General features: G+C 47.3%; 1 protein-coding gene across 1 annotated transcript; it reads left to right on the plus strand.

The window, feature by feature from the left end:
* Positions 1-4,715: 4,715 nt before the first annotated feature.
* Positions 4,716-16,058, plus strand: LOC125430137 (tetraspanin-31-like). Its single transcript, XM_048491918.1, has 2 exons — positions 4,716-4,936; positions 15,798-16,058. The coding sequence occupies exons 1-2, from the start codon at positions 4,874-4,876 to the stop codon at positions 16,041-16,043; spliced, it is 309 nt and encodes a 102-aa protein (XP_048347875.1). The 5' UTR covers positions 4,716-4,873; the 3' UTR covers positions 16,044-16,058.
* The last annotated feature ends 3,201 nt before the right edge of the window (positions 16,059-19,259 follow it).

Raw genomic sequence — 19,259 nt, forward strand, 5'->3', positions numbered from 1 at the left:
AAGTTCTCACAATGGAGAGATGTAGGGGAGTGGTGTCCCCAAGGATCCATTTTGGGACCAGTGCTTCTTAACCTATTTATAAAGGACCTGCAACAAGGGCTGGGTAGCATGGTGCCCAAGTTTATGGATGATACCCAAATTATGTGAGTGTGGTGAAAGAACACTTAAAGTTGCGAAATCCAAGGACCTTGATAAATTAGGTGAGTGGGCTCAGAAATGGCAAATGCAGTTCAATGTAGCAAAATGTAAAGTGATGCACACAGGGGGGCAAAAAAATCCAAACTTCACATACTGCAGCTACAGGGGTCAGTGCTATCAGTCACAGACCAGGAAAGGGATTTGGGCGTCTTAGTTGATAGTTCCATGGGAATGTCAACTCAATGCATGGCAGCTGTGAAAAAAGGCAAACTCTATGCTGGGGATCATTAGGAAAGGGGTTGATAATAAAACTGCAAGGATTGTCATGCCCTTATATAAAGCCGTGGTGCAACCGCATTTGGAGTACTGTGTTCAGTTCTGGTTGCCACATCTCAAAAAAGGATATCGAAGAGATAGAAAAAGTGCAGAGAAGGGCAACGAGGATGATTGAAGGATTGGAGCACCTTCCTTATGAGGAGAGGCTGCAGCGTTTGGGCCTCTTTAGTTTGGAGAGGAGATGTCTGAGGGGGGATATGATTGAAGTCTATAAAATTATGCATGGGGTAGAAAATGTTGACAGAGAGAAATTTTTCTCTCTTTCTCACAATACTAGAACCAGGGGGCATTCATTGAAAATGGTGGGGGGAAGAATTAGGACTAATAAAAGGAAACACTTCTTCACGCAACGTGTGATTGGTGTTTGGAATATGCTGCCACAGGAGGTGGTGATGGCCACTAACCTGGATAGCTTTAAAAAGGGCTTGGGCAGATTTATGGAGAAGTTGATCTATGACTACCAATGTTGATCCTCCTTGATCTCAGATTGCAAATGCCTTAGCAGACCAGGTGCTCAGGAGCAGCAGCAGCAGCAGCAGCAGAAGGCCATTGCTTTCACATCCTGCATGTGAGCTCCCAAAGGCACCTGGTGGGCCACTGCGAATAGCAGAGTGCTGGACTAGAAGCATAAGCATAAGCATAAGCATAAGCATAAGCATTTTATTGTCATTGTGCACGCACAACGAAATTTACAGCAGCATTCCTCGATGCACACAATTTCAGACTCATACAATTTCAGACTCATGCAATTTCAGACTCATACATCATCATCCTCCACCCTACATAGCCCCAAATACATCAATATGAAGCAGCGGAGTTTAGCATAGCCACAGCTCTAGAGTAGAAGCCGTCTCTAAACCTCTTTGTCCTAGTTCTGAGGGTCCTGTATCGTCTGCCAGATGGTAGCAGTTTAAAAAGAGAGTGTGCTGGATGAGACGGGTCCCTTAGAATATTTTGGGCTTTATTTAGACTTCGGGCATTATAGATTTCTTCCAAGGAGGGGAGAGGGCAGCCGATAATCCTTTGTGCAGTATTGATCACCCTTTGGAGGTGATCAATAGAAGGACTCTGGTCTGATCCAGCAGGCTAGTTCTTATGATATTAAAACCAACAACAACAGAATTCTAATAAAATCAATAGGCTCAGAATTTAAGTTGGGTTACTACTGCACTTGGTGAGTGATGGGCTTATGTTTCCCACTCAGAGGTAGGGAGCATGCAATGGTGGACACTGTTGCTTTTGGGAAGGTGAGCTATGAATAACAATGGCCGCTAAGAACAGCCAATACCACCCCAAGAGTAGGTATGGGAACAATTTACGGCTTCTACAGCTGCCATAATCAGCTGTTTGTTCATCTGCTCTGGTGAGTGAGCAATTAGTGCTTGCACCAAAAAGAAGTTGGGTTACCAACTTGGAGTTGGGAAATTTGTAAAGATTTGGAGGTGGAGACTGAGGAGATGGGATGGGGAGAGAGACTTCAGGGCATAAAGAGACTTCAGGGCATAGAGAGACTTCTAATGCCATAGAGTCCCCCATCCAAAGCACCCATTTTCTTCAGGACCAATCGCTATAGTCTGGAGATCAGCTAGGTAACATACTTGTGGAAGCTCTCCAGGTTTCACCGGAAGCTTGGCAACCTGTCCTTTGTCACTCAGATGTCCAAAGAGGCCTTGGCTACTTTTGAAGCCTCCAGCTGTTATGAAAACGATGATACATGAGGCAAATTAAAAACAAGTTATGCAATTTATCAAATGCCAAAAATATTGTAAACAGCTCTCTAGTATGGAGGTGCCTTTGGAGCTCCCCTCTGATTGGCCTTGTTGAGGGGGGCCCACCATGAAAGGCCCAGGATGTGCCTTTGTTTACATCCTCACTGCTCTTCAGAGAGACCATGCTGATCTGCAGTGGGTCAAGGATTGGCTGTGTGGGCCTTGTTGGGTCATCAGCCTCCAAGGATGTCTGGTCTCAGTTGGCTTACACCAGGGGTCCCCAAACTACGGCCCGGGGGGTCAAATGTGGCCCCCTGAAGGCATTTATCCGGCCCGCCAGGCATGGCGGCTATGGCTCATTCATGTGCAGTGGGGGCTCGAGGGAGAGGAGGAACCGGCCCCAACAGCTGTTGATTGCAGTTACATGATGGCACCCCCAAATCTCCATGCATTTTCTGACCCAGAGTTGGAAACCTTACATGTGGCAACGCCTGCTCCGCCCTTCCCTCTCGGCTACTCCATGTGTTGCTCTCAGGCTTTCTGTTCCGCCTCACGCCAATTCGCATCAGCCAGGCTGGCCGAGAATAAGCTGCCGCTGGCTGCTAGGGAGGAAAGAACCCAGGAAGATACCTGATCCTGGGTTAGATGGAATGCTTCATTGGGAAAGTTCTGCTTCTTTTTTTTTTACAGGGGAAGGTATTCCACAGCCTCCCCAACAATATTTGGAGCCCACCCTGTACTTGACATACTTTGGTCACTGTTCTAAAAATAGACCATGACAGAAAGGCTGAAAGGCAAAATCAAACATTTCACAATCATTTGTGCATAGGAATTTGTTCATAGTTTTTTTTAGTCCGGCCCTCCAACAGTCTGAGGGACAGTGAACTGGCCCCCTGTTTAAAAAGTTTGGGGACCCCTGGCTTACACTGAACTCAGTACATTCCCAGCATGGCCCAATGACAGGGCTGATGGGAATTGTAGTCCATGAACATCTGGAGGGCCATAGTTTGAAGACCCCTGGTGTAGAGAGTCTCTTAAAACCATTGCCCAAATTTCCTGGCCCAAACCCTTCACTTTGCATTCTTCCTTCTCAACCAGTTTTTTCACAATTTCAAACACCAAGCCTTTGCTTAATTACAGGGGTTGCCAATCTCCAGATGGGGTAGAGATCTTTCAGAATTACAACTGATTTCCAGAGATCAGTTTCCTGGGGGAACATATCTGTTTTGGAGGATGGATTGGATGGCATCCTACCTTGCTGAAATCCCTTCCCAACCCCCTCTGTCAGCAAGCTCCACCCCCCCAATCTCTGGGAATCACCAACCTGGATGTGACAACTCTTTCATAAATCCCATTTAATTTAACTTTCTTCTCATCCTCGTCATCACTGCAATAGGGAAGCAGGCTCAGTGAGTGACCCAAATAACTTTGTGTGTGTTTGTGATACAATTATTTTAAGCGCTGCAATGAAAAGGAAAGTTTTATTTGTCTTCCATTCCAGTATATACCCCACTCTTATACACAATTTCAACCAGAAAAGCAACAACATGTGAACTGTTTCTTATTTTCATCTATGGCTGCTTTCTTGCAGCAAAATAATAATAATAATAATACGAATCTTGCAAAACCTTGAACAAGAAACATTTTTTTAAAATTTCAGTATAAAGGTCTGTAGACTACAGCACATTTCCTCCAATACATGTCTAGGTTCTGGCCCAATAAAGTTTCTGCTAAGATGAAATTATTAATGTATTTTATTTTAATCTTGAATGCAAGCCGCTCTAAGCGCATATAAGCTTGTTTGTTTGAATGAATGAATGAATAAATAACAACAACAACAACAAAACCTTTATTAGGCATACGTTAAAATCTCTACAAACAATAATTCTGTACATAAGTACAAAAATAGTCTAATATCCAGGTTGTAATGAAATATTATATACAAAACAACATCAGGATATAGCGTGATATAATTGTTTTGAGAGCGTCACACCATTAAAAAATCCATTATATTCAGGAAATAGGCTCACGGTTATCTTTTTTCAGTAAAAAAAATCACATATGTATTCGTGTTTTTATAACTTATATAACTACCTATGCTCAGGTTTTTGGTAGCATTTGTTGTTTATTACTTTTGCTAAGAAAGTTGCAACCTTAAAAGTTATTTCAGGGGACCGATCATTTAGTAAATAAAATACTATGTGCGTTGCAGGTAGGCTAAGTTTTGTTTTAAGAAGCGGAGTAATATAAATACTACGTATAAAAGAGTAAAACTGACAGTTTAAAAGAATATGCTGGATTGAATCCACTTGAATGAATAAATAAATAAACAAACTTTGTGGTCCTGAAGATGTCACAAGACTACAAGTTGAGTATCTATATCTCTCTATATCTCCCAAATTCAGCTCCCATTTGCTCCGCCTCCTACCCCGCCTGCCCTTCTTGCTTCGGTAACCGGATAGAACGGAAAACCCCACGTGGGAAGCTGCGCATGCGCCGTGAGCGGAAAGAGTAGGCGCGGAAGCGACGCGGAGGAGGGGACGCGTCTAGCCGGCCGAGAGCAGTAGCGCGCAGGCGCGGTGGCGGCGGGCTGAGATTTAAAGGGACAGGCGCAGAGGCTGTGACCCCTTTTTGGGGTTTCCTTCCCCCCCCTAATTTTCTTCGGGGCGTGGGCGCGTCAGTCTGGGAAGATGGTGTGCGGGGGCTTCGCTTGCTCACGCAACGCGCTGTGCGCCCTCAACGTCGTGTATGTGGTGAGTGCGCCGAGAAGCCATTCCTCCCCACCCCACACCCCACACCCCTGGCCTAGTAAGGAATGCCGGGTGGGGTAAATATGGGGGGGCTGCGAGGAAGGAGGGGTGGAAGCAGGCAGGGGGGCTCGGGAGAGTGTTTTGCAGTGGGATGTTTGGGGCGCAGCTGTTTTAGGGTCAGGGTCGTTGTATGGAAGGGCAGATGTTTTCCTGGGGGGGCGGGCTGGGAGGGGGCTGGGTGGCTTGGGAGAGTGCAATGGGGAGGGGTGGGGCGCAGCTGTTTTAGGGTCAGGGTCAGGGCAGCTTCATGCCAGGGCAGATGTTTTCCTGGGGGGGCGGGCTGGGAGGGGGCTGGGTGGCTTGGGAGAGTGCAATGGGGAGGGGTGGGGCGCAGCTGTTTTAGGGTCAGGGTCGTTGTATGGAAGGGCAGATGTTTTCCTGGGGGGGCGGGCTGGGAGGGGGCTGGGGTCGGGGAGAGTGCAAATGGGAGGGCTGGGGGCAGCCAAGGGTCAGGTCACAGGCTGAAGGGCCAGATGTTTTCCGTGGGGTGGGGCTGGGATGGGCCATAGAAGGGTGCCTGAAACATACTTTGGGATGCCCTGTGTCATTCTGGGCTAGTCTTTGGGCCATTATTGTAGGAGCAGAAGGCATATAAAGGATATACTTTGTTATATGCAAAGGTTTTCTTCTTGCCCCCATTACTTTCTTTCTGTAATGGGGAGTTGGCAACCATAATGAAGCTGAGCAAAGAAAAGATGCAGGCCTGAAAGTCTATTCTTTTCCTGTTACTAGACAAGCTTGATAGTTTAAACAGAATACCCTTTGTACAGAATATATAAAATGTGCAGATTCAACTGTTTTGAGGCCTTACAGTTCCTAATCAATTGGACACCTTTGAATTTTGCCCTTCTCTTGTGAGAGTAGAAGAAGTAAAACATGTATGATAAGATGTTTAAGGGTGCTCTCTTTCTGAGAAGAAGAATAACAAGAGGCAAAATAGATAGGAAAGGAACAGGTCCTAGTTCATCTTGCGTCAAAAGATCAGGTGTACCCACCTTCCAATAAGGGTCTTAGAAAGTTCAATTGTTTTTGGGAAGAAGGGAAATCTCCACCTTTCTGTATGACTAATTGATGATGATGAATTTTGGGGTGTATTCTTTTTACTGCTATTCTGATGTAACCTATAAAAGTAAGAACACGCTGTCATCTTGTGTGGTTCCCCTGATGCTGTTTGCCCGGTTGTTGGCATAAATAAAATATTCCTTTGTTGGCTTAAGCTTCTTGGCTTAAATATTTTGAACCCGTTACCTTGCTGTAACATCATTTCAACTGCCCTTCCCCCCACCCCCATGAAAGGGGGCTGAGAGATAAGGCTGAAGTCATCTATCTCTGGTAATAATGAGGTGGTGTGTAAAAGAGGCAGGGAATAACGTCCACCCCGTTTTGTGTGTATGCTGAAGTTCAGACTAACGTCATTCATTCCAGCACAAACACGCTTCGTCAGATGCACAAGGAATCACGTTGGTTCGGCTTTTTAAGATAACCACCGCTTTGCTTTGCAGCTACATGCATAACGTGGCTGGCTACCTCTCTGGCGAATCCACACGCACATCTATACACGACGCTATAAAATACATAAAATAAAAAACAGGTGCTGTCGGAAGAGGTGGGTCGCAGAGCATATCTGTGGGTCTTTGTATTTTTTGGGGGGTGCAATGGGTAGCAGAGGTGAGACTAGAAAGTTTGGGAAGAGGATCTTTTCAGTGGAAGGAAGGCCAAGGAAACAAACAATGCTGCATTCAAGGGTATTCTTTTTTAATCGGTAGGTCTCCAGGAATGCGAACTTGCAGTGTCAGCTGTCTGAAGTAGGTTTTAAAAAAGTACTGCTCCATAGAAAAGTGTTGCAGCAGGGGATCAATCCTCTTATGATCTCTCTTGTTTATCGTTGCTACATATCCAGGTGGAGGTGGCTGTATGGCTTAATGCCAGCCCTGCCATCTTTTTCTTTTTACCTAGAACCAGCCAGAGTTTTCATCTACACATTCTTATTTGGGGAACCATTGGATCCCTTCCAAAGTGGTCAATTCCAGAACTATGTTAGGCCCCTTCCGCACACGCAAAATAATGCGTTTTCAAACCACTTTCACAACTGTTTGCAAGTGGATTTTGCCATTCCGCACAGCTTCAAAGAGCACTGAAAGCAGTTTCAAAGTGCATTATTCTGCATGTGCGGAATGAGCCTTAGTCTGTTTCCACCCCCTCCCCACAAAAAAGCTTGTGGCTTCTTAAGGATCTCACAAACTGCTTTGTCTTTATCACTGTGTTGCCATGAGACTCTGCCCTTAGGCTGCCTGGAAGTTTGAGGATCTCTGACTTTTTGCATCCTCTTTTTGCTATGGAGTCATGACCATACCCTCCAAATGGACAGTTATTTACCCAGTTTCTTAGTCATGGTATTACCAGAAACTGAAGTCAAAATATTTCTACATCTTGAGTAAACCCCAAAACATGCAAACTTTGACTTTTCTATGGTTTTTCGCATGAGCATCAAGTCAAGCGCCTTTAAGAGCAAGGAAGTACTTCACAGCTTTACTCAAATCATGAGAAAATTTTTATATGTCAGCATTCAAGAGCCAGTGTGTTGTAGTGGTTTAGAGTGGCAAATTCTAATCTGCAGAACCGGGTTTGATTCTCCGCTCCTGCACATGAAGCCTGCTGGGTGACCTTGGGTCGGTCACAGTTCTCTCAGAACTCCCTCAGCCCAAGCAAAGGCAGGCAATGACGAGCCATCTCCAAAAGTCTCTTGTCTTGGAAATCCGACAGGGTCACCACTGGTCAACTGTGACTTGATGGCAACATGTCTCAAGAAATACAACTTAGCTGGTGGTGAATTAGTTTTTGTGACCTACCCCCTCAACCGGAGAACTAGTTTCCAGGAGGATGAACAGTATATGAAAACAATGAAAACATAATGAAAAACAAGTTCGATTAAAATCCTGAAACAACAGGAAATTAGCAATTACAAATTACAAGTACAACAAATTGCAAATATTTAAAACCAGCAAAACGAGCAGCAAAGCTTTTTGTTAGAAGGCTTAATAAGTAATAATTAAATTACTGAGTGGAGAGTGAAAGAAAGCAGAGCAGAACAATCGTGCCTTAAAAGCTTGAGGAGATAAATGGGTCTTTATCTGATGGTAGAAAGGCAGGAGATCTGAACCTCTAAGGCATGTATGTCCAATTGGCCATGCCAGCAGGGGCTGATAAGAATTGTAGTCCATGAACATCTGAAGCACCAGAGTTGGACACCCCTGCCTAAGGGAAGGGCAGCGCCAGGCTCCAACAAATGGAGAGCCCATGTGGTATAATGGTTAAGAGTGGTGGACTCTGGTGAGCCAGGTTTGTTTCCCCACACTTCCGCATGAAACCTGCTGGGTGACCTTGGGCTAGTCACAGTTCTTGAGAACTCTCTCAGCCCTCCCTACCTATGAGGTGTCTATTGTGTGGAGGGGAAAGGAAGGTGATTGTATGCTGCTCTAAGACTCCTTCAAGGCAGAGGAAAGCAGGGCTTCCTGTCCAAAAAAAAGAAGTAAGGTGGAGTGTCTTGGACAAGGTTCATAAAGAACAGGCTGGCATTCGCTAGGCATCCATACTGATTTTGAAGATGGAGCTTAGGATGAGTTAAGGGCTGCTTGGCTCTACAATGTTCAAGTGCTGAGGGAAGACAAAAGCCCCGAGGCAGATGAATGACCAGGAAGAATACAGAGTAGGCCAGATTCTGCATTGGATAATCTTAATTTCATATTCCTCAGACAAACTTGCAGCTAACAGCACTTCTTATGGATAGCCTTGAATAATGAGAAGTAGCTCCTTTGGTCGTTGGCAGAAGATCTTGGCCAGGCAGTTCAAGGTCTGGTGGCACAAATCTAGCATCGAAGGTGCACGGGGTTTTCCCATGTTCATCTAGTTTCCTGCAGCCCCTTCTGACGCTTAGAAAGGTCGTTCCCAGAATTGTGGGACTCTAGCTGAGGAACAGCTGAGCTGGTCAGTTGACTGGAGGGAAGCGGCGCAAGCGGATGAAATGGATCCCTTTCTTTAGCGGAGCTGCGGAAGAGGAAGGAGGTGTGTGTGATTTCATCCCCTTGCCCTTCATACTAGTCTCCACAGCTCATGTGGCTGCTCCTCTGTGTGTGTCCTGAAGCCCTGGGAATGCACTTTACAGGGGCTGAAAGGGGCTGCAGAAACAAGAGAGGAATCCAGGAAAACGCTTTGTTCTGACATGAAATGGTTGTATCAGCTCTGGTATATCTAGTTCAGGGGTAGGGAACCTTTAACACTCAAAGAGCCATTTGGACCCGTTTTCCACGGGAAAAGAAAACACTTGGAGCCGCAAATAATTTTTGACATTTAAAATAAAGATAACACTGTATATATTGGGGGTTTTACCTTTTACTCCACTCATTCTGAGAAGCGCATGGATGCGTCCGGCCTGCTGCCTGCAGGGCGGGAAAGGATGCGGCCAGTGGCTCGGCCTCACCGGCCGCTGGGAAAGCACGTGCCCCACTCCAACGGGGCAGGCGAGAGGGGAAGCCCGCGGCACGGCCCAGCCGGCCACGGGCAGTTGGTGCGCCCTCCCTGCTGCCTGCAGGGCGGGCAAGGATGGGACCAGCGGCTCGGCTCGTGGAGCCGCAGTGCAAGGGCAGAAGAGCCGCATGCGGCGCTCGAGCCGCAGGTTCCCTACCCCTGATCTAGTTACTCTGCATCATTTGCTATACACTTGTAGGGTAGAATCTGCTTGACTGACATTCGTGAACACAACTTGAAAGGGAAGTTTAGGAGTTATACTCTGTCTCACGAAAAGATGTTAGTAGATTGTATATTCCTCTGCCACAGAACTCACCATGCCGGACCTTCTTGGTCGCAGAATGCTCTGCCTGGGTCCTAGTGCCTACCTAGTCTTGCTCCCCCCCATAAAGGTTTGATGATAGTTGTTCAATGAACTATAAATGGTCTTGTATCAAAGTACCATGTTCAGTAAGGCATAAAATAATAGTTTTGACAAAGGCAGCAGGTAGTATTGAATGACAATTCTCATATTTGTTCAAGACTGTGTTCCAAAGCAGAAGCATACAATTTCCTTAACTGTTGCGCCACAACTGACCATACTGACATCTTTATCTGACAGAGTATAGATCAGTGGTGGCGAACCTGTGGCACGGGTGCCAGAGGTGGCACTCAGAGCCCTCTCTGTGGGCACGTGCAAACAGAGCCCCCCCCCCCCATCTAGGCTGGCCTGGGCCACTGGGCTCGATTATTAGCATTAAACCTAAGACCTAGTTTTGGGGAAGCAGTGTAGGTAATCCTGTTAAGCGCTGTTAAACCCCACTGATTTTCACACGAAGAACTAAAGCGTGATCCTTTACCTGGGAGTAAGCTCAGTTGCTGGCAATGGGGTTTGCTTCTGAGTAAACTCTCCTAGGGTCATGATTCACCCGTTGGAAGAGTTGCACGGTTGCTTCAAAGCAGAGCCACCGACTACCACTAAGCTTACTCCTGAGTAACACATGCCTCGAAGCCAACTGTTTTTTTCTAAACTAAAACCTCAGTATTCAGGTTAAATTGCCATGTTGGCACTTTGCGATAAACAAGTGGGTTTGGGGTTGCAATTTGGGCACTCAGTCTCGAAAAGGTTCGCCATCACTGGTATAGATGGAGGCAGTGGCGTATTTGCCTATGGACAGGGGGTGACCTCTGTCCCCGGGCGCCAATGATCTGGTCATGTGGGGGGCGCAAAATCAGCCCCCCACGTGACCAGTAAGACGACAAGGCAGCAGGAAGTCCTGCTGACTTGTCGTCTTCTGGCGTTCGTGGCCCCACCCATGTCGTCATCGACATGGGCAGGGCCAAGGAAGCCAGAGGATCCCCCCAAGCCTTGCCCCCCTCCTGGCTGCTGCCTCCGAGCTTATAAAAGCAAAGGCCCCAGCACGGAGCCTTCCAGTTGCTTCTGTCCTCCTCAGAGCGGAGGGCAGAAGGGGCAGCTGGGAGGGGACGGGGCTCGGGGGTGGGCTCCGCCCCAGGCGTAGCAGGGGGTGCCCGGAGAATGGATGTCTCCGGGCACCATTTTCCCCTGGTATGCCTCTGGATGGAGGTGCTTGTGCCATATTGCTAGTGGAAAGGAAAGCAAGATGGCATCTCCTTTTTCCCCTAGGGGATAGCTGCAGCTGCTGAGTTTTGTTTGTTGGCCCTTCAAGGCAGTCAGTTCCTCACTGTATGGAAGTTGGAGTAAATAGTCAAGCATGGCTCTTCTTGTCTTTATATAGGCTGAATCGATTTCCTAATCATGGTGACCCCAGCGATTGTGATCCAAGCCCGTTTGAATTTGCATAGCACTACCCTTTCACTTCTTCAGTTTCTCAGTCGCTTTATGATGGGATGAAATGTCAGGAACAGCTTGTGAGAAAGAGTGACATGCAAATAATGTAAATAACTCACTTGACATTGAGAGAACCTCTTGTTATGACTGTTGGGGGATATTTTAGAAACCATTTAAAATGCAATTATGTTGCCAGTGTGAATAGTTCTAGGTTGAACTGTGGAATCTTTTTCTGCCTCTGAATGATTGTAGTTTGATTGTGTATTTATTTTATTTATTTATTTTATTTATTTTTTAGGCTTATATACCGCCCAACCCCCAAAGGGCTCTGGGCGGTGAACAACATAAAATTCAGTACAAAAAACATAAAATCAAATATCATTTAACCACTAAATACAAAAGTTAAAAGCAGCAATTCATACATAATACAATATTGCAATATAACAAAGCCTGCTAGATCCCTCTTAGACCCTCCCAAGAGGGGAGAGAAAAAAGGGTGGGTCCTACGGGTGGTAGTGGACCCTGTACATAAGATAGGGAGGGAAGGGGGGGGCACTTTCAGTGGCTATTTGATTAAGTGATAGAACAACCGCTAGAAATATCGCTGTCTAAGGACCAAACTAGACATCACAGCATCCTTCTGTCCACCTTGGGGATGCTGCCACCTCTTTGAAGCCAAAATAATCTTTTAAAAACGGGGAGAGGACTTGGGCTCGATTGGGCCGGCGGTTTGGTGAAAACTCCCACCATTTCTAAACTAGCCATTTTAGAAGAATTTGAAGAGTTTGGATTTATATCCCCCCCCTTTTCTCCTGCAGAAGACTCAAAGGAGCTTACAATCTCCTTTCCCTTCTCCCCGCCCCACAACAAACACCCTGTGAGGTAGGCGGGGCTGAGAGAGCTCTGAAGAACTGTGACTCCAAGGTCACCCAGCTGGCATGTATTGGAGTGCACAAGCTAATCTGGTTCCCCAGATAAGCAACCACAGCTCAAGTGGCAGAGCGGGTAATCAAACCCGGTTCTCCAGTTTAAAGTACACCTGCTCTTAACCACTACACCATGCTGGCATCCCCATGGTGGACACAGACACCATCACATCCTGTTTGGCTGAAAAACCACTTTTCTGTATTTTTCATTACATCCAACGAAACATCAATCGCCAACAGGGCTGCTGCTAAACTCCAAAGTCTTGAACAGACAAATAGCTGTTATCCATGTTGTTTTGGCATGCCAACATTTCTCCTTAGTTTTTGCAACCTTGTTATCCTCTAAGGTTTTCAGATAAGTAGGCATCTAGAAAGAACTTGCTTTAGCTAGCTGTTATCATCCTAGAGATCCCTGGCGCCTGTAAAGCAGAATTCCAAAGGTGGACTATTTGTTAAAAGTTTGTGTCTACTTCAAACAAACTAGTGTTCTTGGAAGGGCTGGAGACATGGAAGGCTGAACCAGAAAGCGACTGTTTTTCCTTGCAATGGATGATATGTGTGGGTGTGGAATGTCTTCTGGTATCTTCACTTCAGGCCGATGAGATGTTGCTTGCTATGGCTTGTCTACCTTGATTTAACTTTTGTTACCCCATAGGCTCAAGGCAACTTTGAATAGTTTTAATACTGTTAAAAATGTAACAGGAGATGCAGGTAGGTGGCCAATGCAAGCATGCCCAAATTAGGATATTTTAGAGTATACACTGAAGATCACTTAATGGCAACCAAAAATCTAACAACTTTGTGTGTAACCCATCCCCCTTTGCTTCTCAGTAGCCTAATAGCCTCAGCAGTTAGAGAGGTCAAATCATTACTTATGGCGGGGTGGGGGGTGGGGGGTAATCTCCTGTCTAAGTTTTAAGAACTCCGTACAACTTAGAAGCATATGGTCTAGGGCAGGGGTCTGCAACCTGCGGCTCTCCAGATGTTCATGAACTACAATTCCTATCAGCCCCTTGGCCATGCTGGCAGGGGCTGATGGGAATTGTAGTTCATGAACATCTGGAGAGCCGCAGGTTGCAGACCCCTGGTCTAGGGATACCTAGGGTTGAGAAGGGCGTGCAGATAAAACTTTTCCATAGGGTGGTTTTAAAATGGCAAGCGTTTCTTGGACTACATTTTTCCTGGGAGTGTATGTGTGTGTCTGTGTGGGGTGATTTTTGGTTATTCCTCCCCCACTCCAAGGCAGACCTCTTGCCCCCCTCCTTCTGTGCCTGGGATCCCTTGCCCCCCAGGGGCAACATTTCTGGGAGCATATTTTGGGCTGCAGCAGGAACAGGGAAGGAGGTCCTTTTTCACCGATGAAAATCTCTTCCGTTACCAGAGATCTTCTGTGAGATCCAAGCCATCATCTGGTGTCAAAAATTCATTACAAGTGTCGGTTTGAGTAGCTCAAATTGAAACTGTTTGCTGTATAAATGATGTGTTAGTGTCGAGGCAAGTGGTTCTCAACCTTCCTAATGTCGCAACCCTTTAATACAGTGATGGCGAACCTTTTCAAGACCGAGTGCCCAAATTGCAACCCAAAACCCACTGATTTATCACAAAGTGCCAACGCGGCAATTTAACCTGAATACTGAGGTTTTCGTTTAGAAATAACAGTTGGCTCCGAGGCGTGCGTTACTCAGGAGTAAGTTTGGTGGTAGTTGATGGCTTTGCTTTGAAGCAACCGTGCAACTCTTCCAATGGGTGAGTCACGACCCTAGGAGGATTTACTCAGAAGCAAGCCCCATTGCCAGCAACTGAGCTTACTCCCAGGTAAAGGATCGTGCTTTAGTTCTTTGCATGAAAATCAGTGGGGTTTAACAAAACTAGGTCTTAGGTTTAATGCTAATAATCGAGCCCAGCGGCCCAGGTCAGCCTAGATGGGGAGGGCACTCTGGGCGTGCCCACAGAGAGGGCTCTGAGTGCCACCTCTGGCACCCGTGCCATAGGTTCGCCATCACTGCTTTAATACAGTTCCTCATGTTGTGGTGACCCCCAACCCTAACATTTATCCATTTTACAGATGGAGAACACTGACACAGAGTCTTAGGCGACCCCTGTGAAAGGGTCGGTCGACCCCCAAAGGGGTCGCGACCCACAGGTTGAGAACCGCTGGTCCCGACCCAATATTTTGTATCCCCTCCTTGCGACTTAGAGGAAAGGCAGAATCAAAATAACTTTTACAAATAAATAAATGTTATATGCATTTTTAGATATATATATTTTTTTGCCTGAATTGATCTGTGTGAAATACTTACCGAACCACAAGCGATGGTTGCTTAAAAATAACCCTGGACGTACAAGTTCCATTGCAGGCTGAAAGTACATCAGGGCAGTCGCCAACGGGCAAACACACGGGAGTCTGCTTTTTGTCACCTTAAAAAAAAAATTGTGTTCTGCAATGACTTGTTTGTGCTTCTGAACCTTGTTAACCTTTGCAGTTTGTAAGGAGACACTCCCAGCCAGGAGGTGGAAATGCCACAGCTGGAGTTGAGAGACTTGATGTCCTTTTCTGATCTTCTAAAATTACAGCGTTCGTGTCTTAAACTGCAGGGCTGTTTGTATTCTAAATAGGAACTTGGATCTCAGACTGGAAACAGGAAATGCTAATGTACATTTTGTCTTGTGTAAGGAATATGCCTTGGGGTTAGAGCAAGAGAAGCCCGCTGAAACCTAGGCAGAGGCCTGCTTGAGCAAAGGCGTGAATGGGTCATTTTTTCAGATAATTAAAACACCCCCAGCTAGCAGGTTATGAATTCTGATGTTACTGAGAACAGATAGGGGAGAGTAGGAAGGGTTCTAAATCACAAGAAAGTCTTCCAAAGTTTATAAAAGTTACGCAGGCCCTGGAATATCTCCCTAATCCAGTGGTTCTCAACCTTCCTAATGCTGCGACCCTTTAATACAATTCCTCATGCTGTGGTGACCCCCAACCCTAACATTTATCCATTTTACAGATGGAGAACACTGATGCAGAGAGTCTTAGGTGACCCCTATGAAAGGGTCATTCGACCCCCAAAGGGGTCCCGGACCCCCAGGTTGAGAACCACTGCCCTAATCAAATATAGCATTTGCTTTCCTTTTGTTAGATGTGCATTACATGCAAAGGGGGGGGGGGTTCCCTTTAACTGATGCCCCTTTTTTTTATACTTCCTGGCGGAGCAGGGGAAACCTTGTAGGTTTGCTTGATGCACAAGATGCCGTCAAATAATATCCAGACTTAAATGAAGGTAAACCTCATCTGCCAATCTGTGGAGCAAGGCAGCTGCAATCTTACACAGAGTTCCATCGATGTTGCCTTGAGAAAGGTTAAGCCTGTTGTGCCAGTTTATGGACTGAACCGTATTCTTGGACTCCTGTCGCTCCAGTGAACCAGACAAGTCGCTCCTCAACTTATGGTGGTTGGAGATGCTTGTTAATGCAGTGGGTCACATAGGAGGGAAATACTGGAACTGCAGACCCTGTTTACCACCTATGCCTCTGACTCTTCCATTTTCTACCCCCAATCCTCCTTGCCTTCCAGCTAGTCGGGCTCCTGCTGATTGGCGTGGCTGCCTGGGGGAAAGGCTTCGGCATTGTCTCCAGCATCCACATCATTGGAGGGGTCCTTGCTGTGGGCTTCTTCCTGCTTCTCATCGCCATCGTGGGGCTCATCGGTGCTGTCAACCACCACCAAGTCATGCTCTTCTTTGTATCCTTCTCTGTTGCTGTTGGCAAAGGGAGCTGCATCTCCCCCAAGATCAGCCCTGCCAAAACTCATGCTATGTGATCTTGCTGGGCTCTGCTTGGTGAGCTCAAAGCCAGATATGCTGAATTATGATGTAGCACCTATTTCGCAGTAGCAAAGATTTGTCCCTATGTTTATTCTGGTAACTCATTTGTAGCCTCTCATGCGTACAAAGGGGAGATGCTCACATACTTGGTAAATAATGTTCATAAGGCTTTCTTGCCCCATTTTCCTTTGACACATCAGGGACTGCTGGAACAGGATGTTGTATGTTTTGTTTAGTAGTCTGAAAAGAATTAAGGGGGAGGTTCCCATATCTTCTATGGCAGGGGTAGGGAACCTTTAACACTCAAAGAGCCATTTGGACCCGTTTTCCACGGGAAAAGAAAACACTTGGAGCCGCAAATTATTTTTGACATTTAAAATAAAGATAACACTGTATATATTGGGTTTTTTTACCCGCTCATTCTGAGAAGCGCATGGATGCGTCCGCCCTGCTACCTGCAGGGCGGGCAAGGATGGGGCCAGCGGCTCCGCATCGCCGCTCCAACGGGGCAGGCGAGAGGGGAAGCTGGGCAATTGGTGCACCCACCCTGCTGCCTGCAGGGCGGGCAAGGATGAAGCCAGCGGCTTGGCCTTGCCGGCCGCCGGGAAAGCACCCGCCCCGCTCGAACGGGGCGGGCGAGAGGGGAAGCCCGCGGCGCGGCCCAGCCGGCTGCGGGCAATTGGTGCGCTTGCCCTGCTGCCTGCAGGGCGGGCAAGGATGTAGCCGGTGGCTCGGCCTCACCAGCCACCGGGAAAGCACCTGCCCCGCTCGAACAGGGCGGGTGAGAGGGGAAACTCGCAACGCGGCCCAGCCGGCCACGGGCAATTGGTGCGCTTGCCCTGCTGCCTGCAGGGCGGGCAAGGATGGGGCTGGCGGCTCGGCTCGTGGAGCCGCAGTGCAAGGGCAGAAGAGCCGCATGCGGCTTTCGAGCAGCAGGTTCCCTACCCCTGTTCTATGGAGAAAGGATGGGGAGCGGATGTATAATTTCTCTCTCATACACAACTGTTGTGTTTCTCCTATGGATTTTGACAACACTAATATTGTTTTCCCCTTGTATACTCATGCCAACATCTTCTGTGTTTGAGTATGCTGTACACATACTCACGCTCACCTTTCTTGCTTGATCTCACTCAAGCCCTCTTTGCGCTACTTCCCCTGTTCCATGTAGCTTTGGTCCACATGGCTACCACAATCTCCAGCACTGCCCAGAGGCGTATCTAGGAAAAATGGAGCCAGGGGCAAAATCTGAGTGCCCCTCCCTCCTCCGGGTTCCATTTTCCCTAGATACGGGGGGGAGGGGGAGAAAGAGATTGAGCTGTCTTCCAATGTCACAGAGGAGCACCAGGTTGGCAATGGTGCCCAGGTCTACCGCCTGAAGCTGGTGAGCACGGCCCGGATGCAGAGGGAGCTGCTGGGTGCCATGCCACAGGAGAGGCCGGATGCAAGGACCTGGCTGGCACCTGGAGCCCCCTCATGTGATTAGATGGCGAGCGCCCGAGTACATGTGACACCACAGGTTCCCGTGCGCGGTACGCTCCTGGCACTGCCTTTCTAGTGATCAAAAGATGTGGGCTGATCCTGATCAAAAGATGTGGGCTGGTCCTTCCTTTTGCCGTCAGAGAAGCTTGCAGGAGCCTATGTGTTCCTTGGCTCATTTGAATAACCAAAGATGACTGAGAATAGCAGCAGAGGAAGATGTGGTGTCTAATTTGATTTCTGGGGCAGAAGATTGACTTCCAGATCACCAGTTCAGTCATCATGGATCCCTGTAGTAGCCCAGCTTTTGGAAGATTGCCATAATAAATGCCTAATATGTGGAATAGTATTCCCCTTCTTAAAAAATAGTTTGGCTGTCATGACAAAAGCAGGAAAGAGATACTGTGCTCTACATGATTTGATGAAGATACGATATCATGGCGTTTGTGTGTGTGTCTAAGGCTGTTTCTGCACGGGCGAATAACAGCGCCCTTGGGACAGTGAAAACACTGGTCCCTCGGGTGCTGTTTGCTCAGAGCAGTGCCGTCCTGGCTGGCTGCGAACAGTGTAAAGGCGCCGCTTTCAAACCTCGCTCATTGAGCGAGGTTTTTGAACAGTGGCGTCTTCCCACTGGTGCGGTGCGAACAGCATCAGCGGGAAGGTGCCTCTTTTCCCATCGCCTCCACTGACCTTCCCGTCCAGTGCTTCTCTGGAGGGCTGGAGAAACATGCCCACGCTGCCCTCCGACCCCTGGAGAAACATGCCCACGCTGCCCTCCGAACACGGAGCCGCCTCTCAGTTCGGCAGATCTTTGGGGCTGCTCACACGCTACCGTGCAAGCATTCCCGAGCCTCCACCGGCATAATTTACGCCGGTGGAGGTGTGTTTCTGCCACTGTGCGGAAACAGCCTTTAGGAAATTTAAAAAACAGGGATTTGGTTGCTAAGTGTTGAGGCAGATTCTTTAAAGAAAAGGCACCAAAGGAAAGCTGGTCCCGTCTGCTGCTCCCCAATGGTTTTCTACTTCAGTCAACTGTGTTATCCAGAAATAGGATTCGATTGATACATATATCGATTTAATGGGGAAGGGGAGACGACTTTAACGGGAAACCTCATAACCTTTCAAATTCTTGGGGTATTAATTGCTCTGGGGCACTGCTGGCAGTCTTCTCAGGACCGCAAATGTGGGATCCCTTTTGGAACATTGTGGGGAAGATGATGTTATTCTAGGAACCACAGCCCAAGTGACACCGTCCAGTTACTAATGTCAGTACTGTGGGTTCTGTCTTACAGCCCCCTCTCTCCCCAGCTAGGAAAGACTTTTCCCTTCTTACAGAGCTCATAAGTGGCATTAGGTATTGTGGAATGTCAGATAATTTCATCCTCTAAAGATGCCAGCCACAGATGCAGGCGAAATGTCAGGAGAAAATGCTACCGCAACACAGCCACACAACCTGGAAAACCCACAACATCCTAGTGATTGCGGCCATGAAAGCCTTTGACAATACAATTTCTTTGTCTGCTCAGATGACTGGAAATGAAGAAACGCTGACCTAAATTCTTCTGGAGGTTACTGTAAGGGAGCAGGAAATGTGGTAAAGTTTTCTGATTGTGATCTAAGCTGCCCGGTAGCAAGCTTGATGCATTCAATGATTCTCCTAGACCAGTCTTTTTACCAGGTAGATCGCTGTGGGATTCCTTCTGACTGAAGCATCTCATACTTCTGAACTTGGAACT

This window comes from Sphaerodactylus townsendi, linkage group LG03 (genome assembly GCF_021028975.2).
Source record: "Sphaerodactylus townsendi isolate TG3544 linkage group LG03, MPM_Stown_v2.3, whole genome shotgun sequence".
Taxonomy (NCBI): Eukaryota; Metazoa; Chordata; class Lepidosauria; order Squamata; family Sphaerodactylidae; genus Sphaerodactylus; species Sphaerodactylus townsendi.

Excerpts from the sequence above, each read along its gene's own strand:
- LOC125430137 (XM_048491918.1), top strand. The coding sequence starts at position 4,874 with ATGGTGTGCGGGGGCTTCGCTTGCTCACGCAACGCGCTGTGCGCCCTC. Across the intron at positions 4,937-15,797 it reads CCCTCAACGTCGTGTATGTG|CTAGTCGGGCTCCTGCTGAT; the intron begins GTGAGTGCGCCG and ends CTTGCCTTCCAG.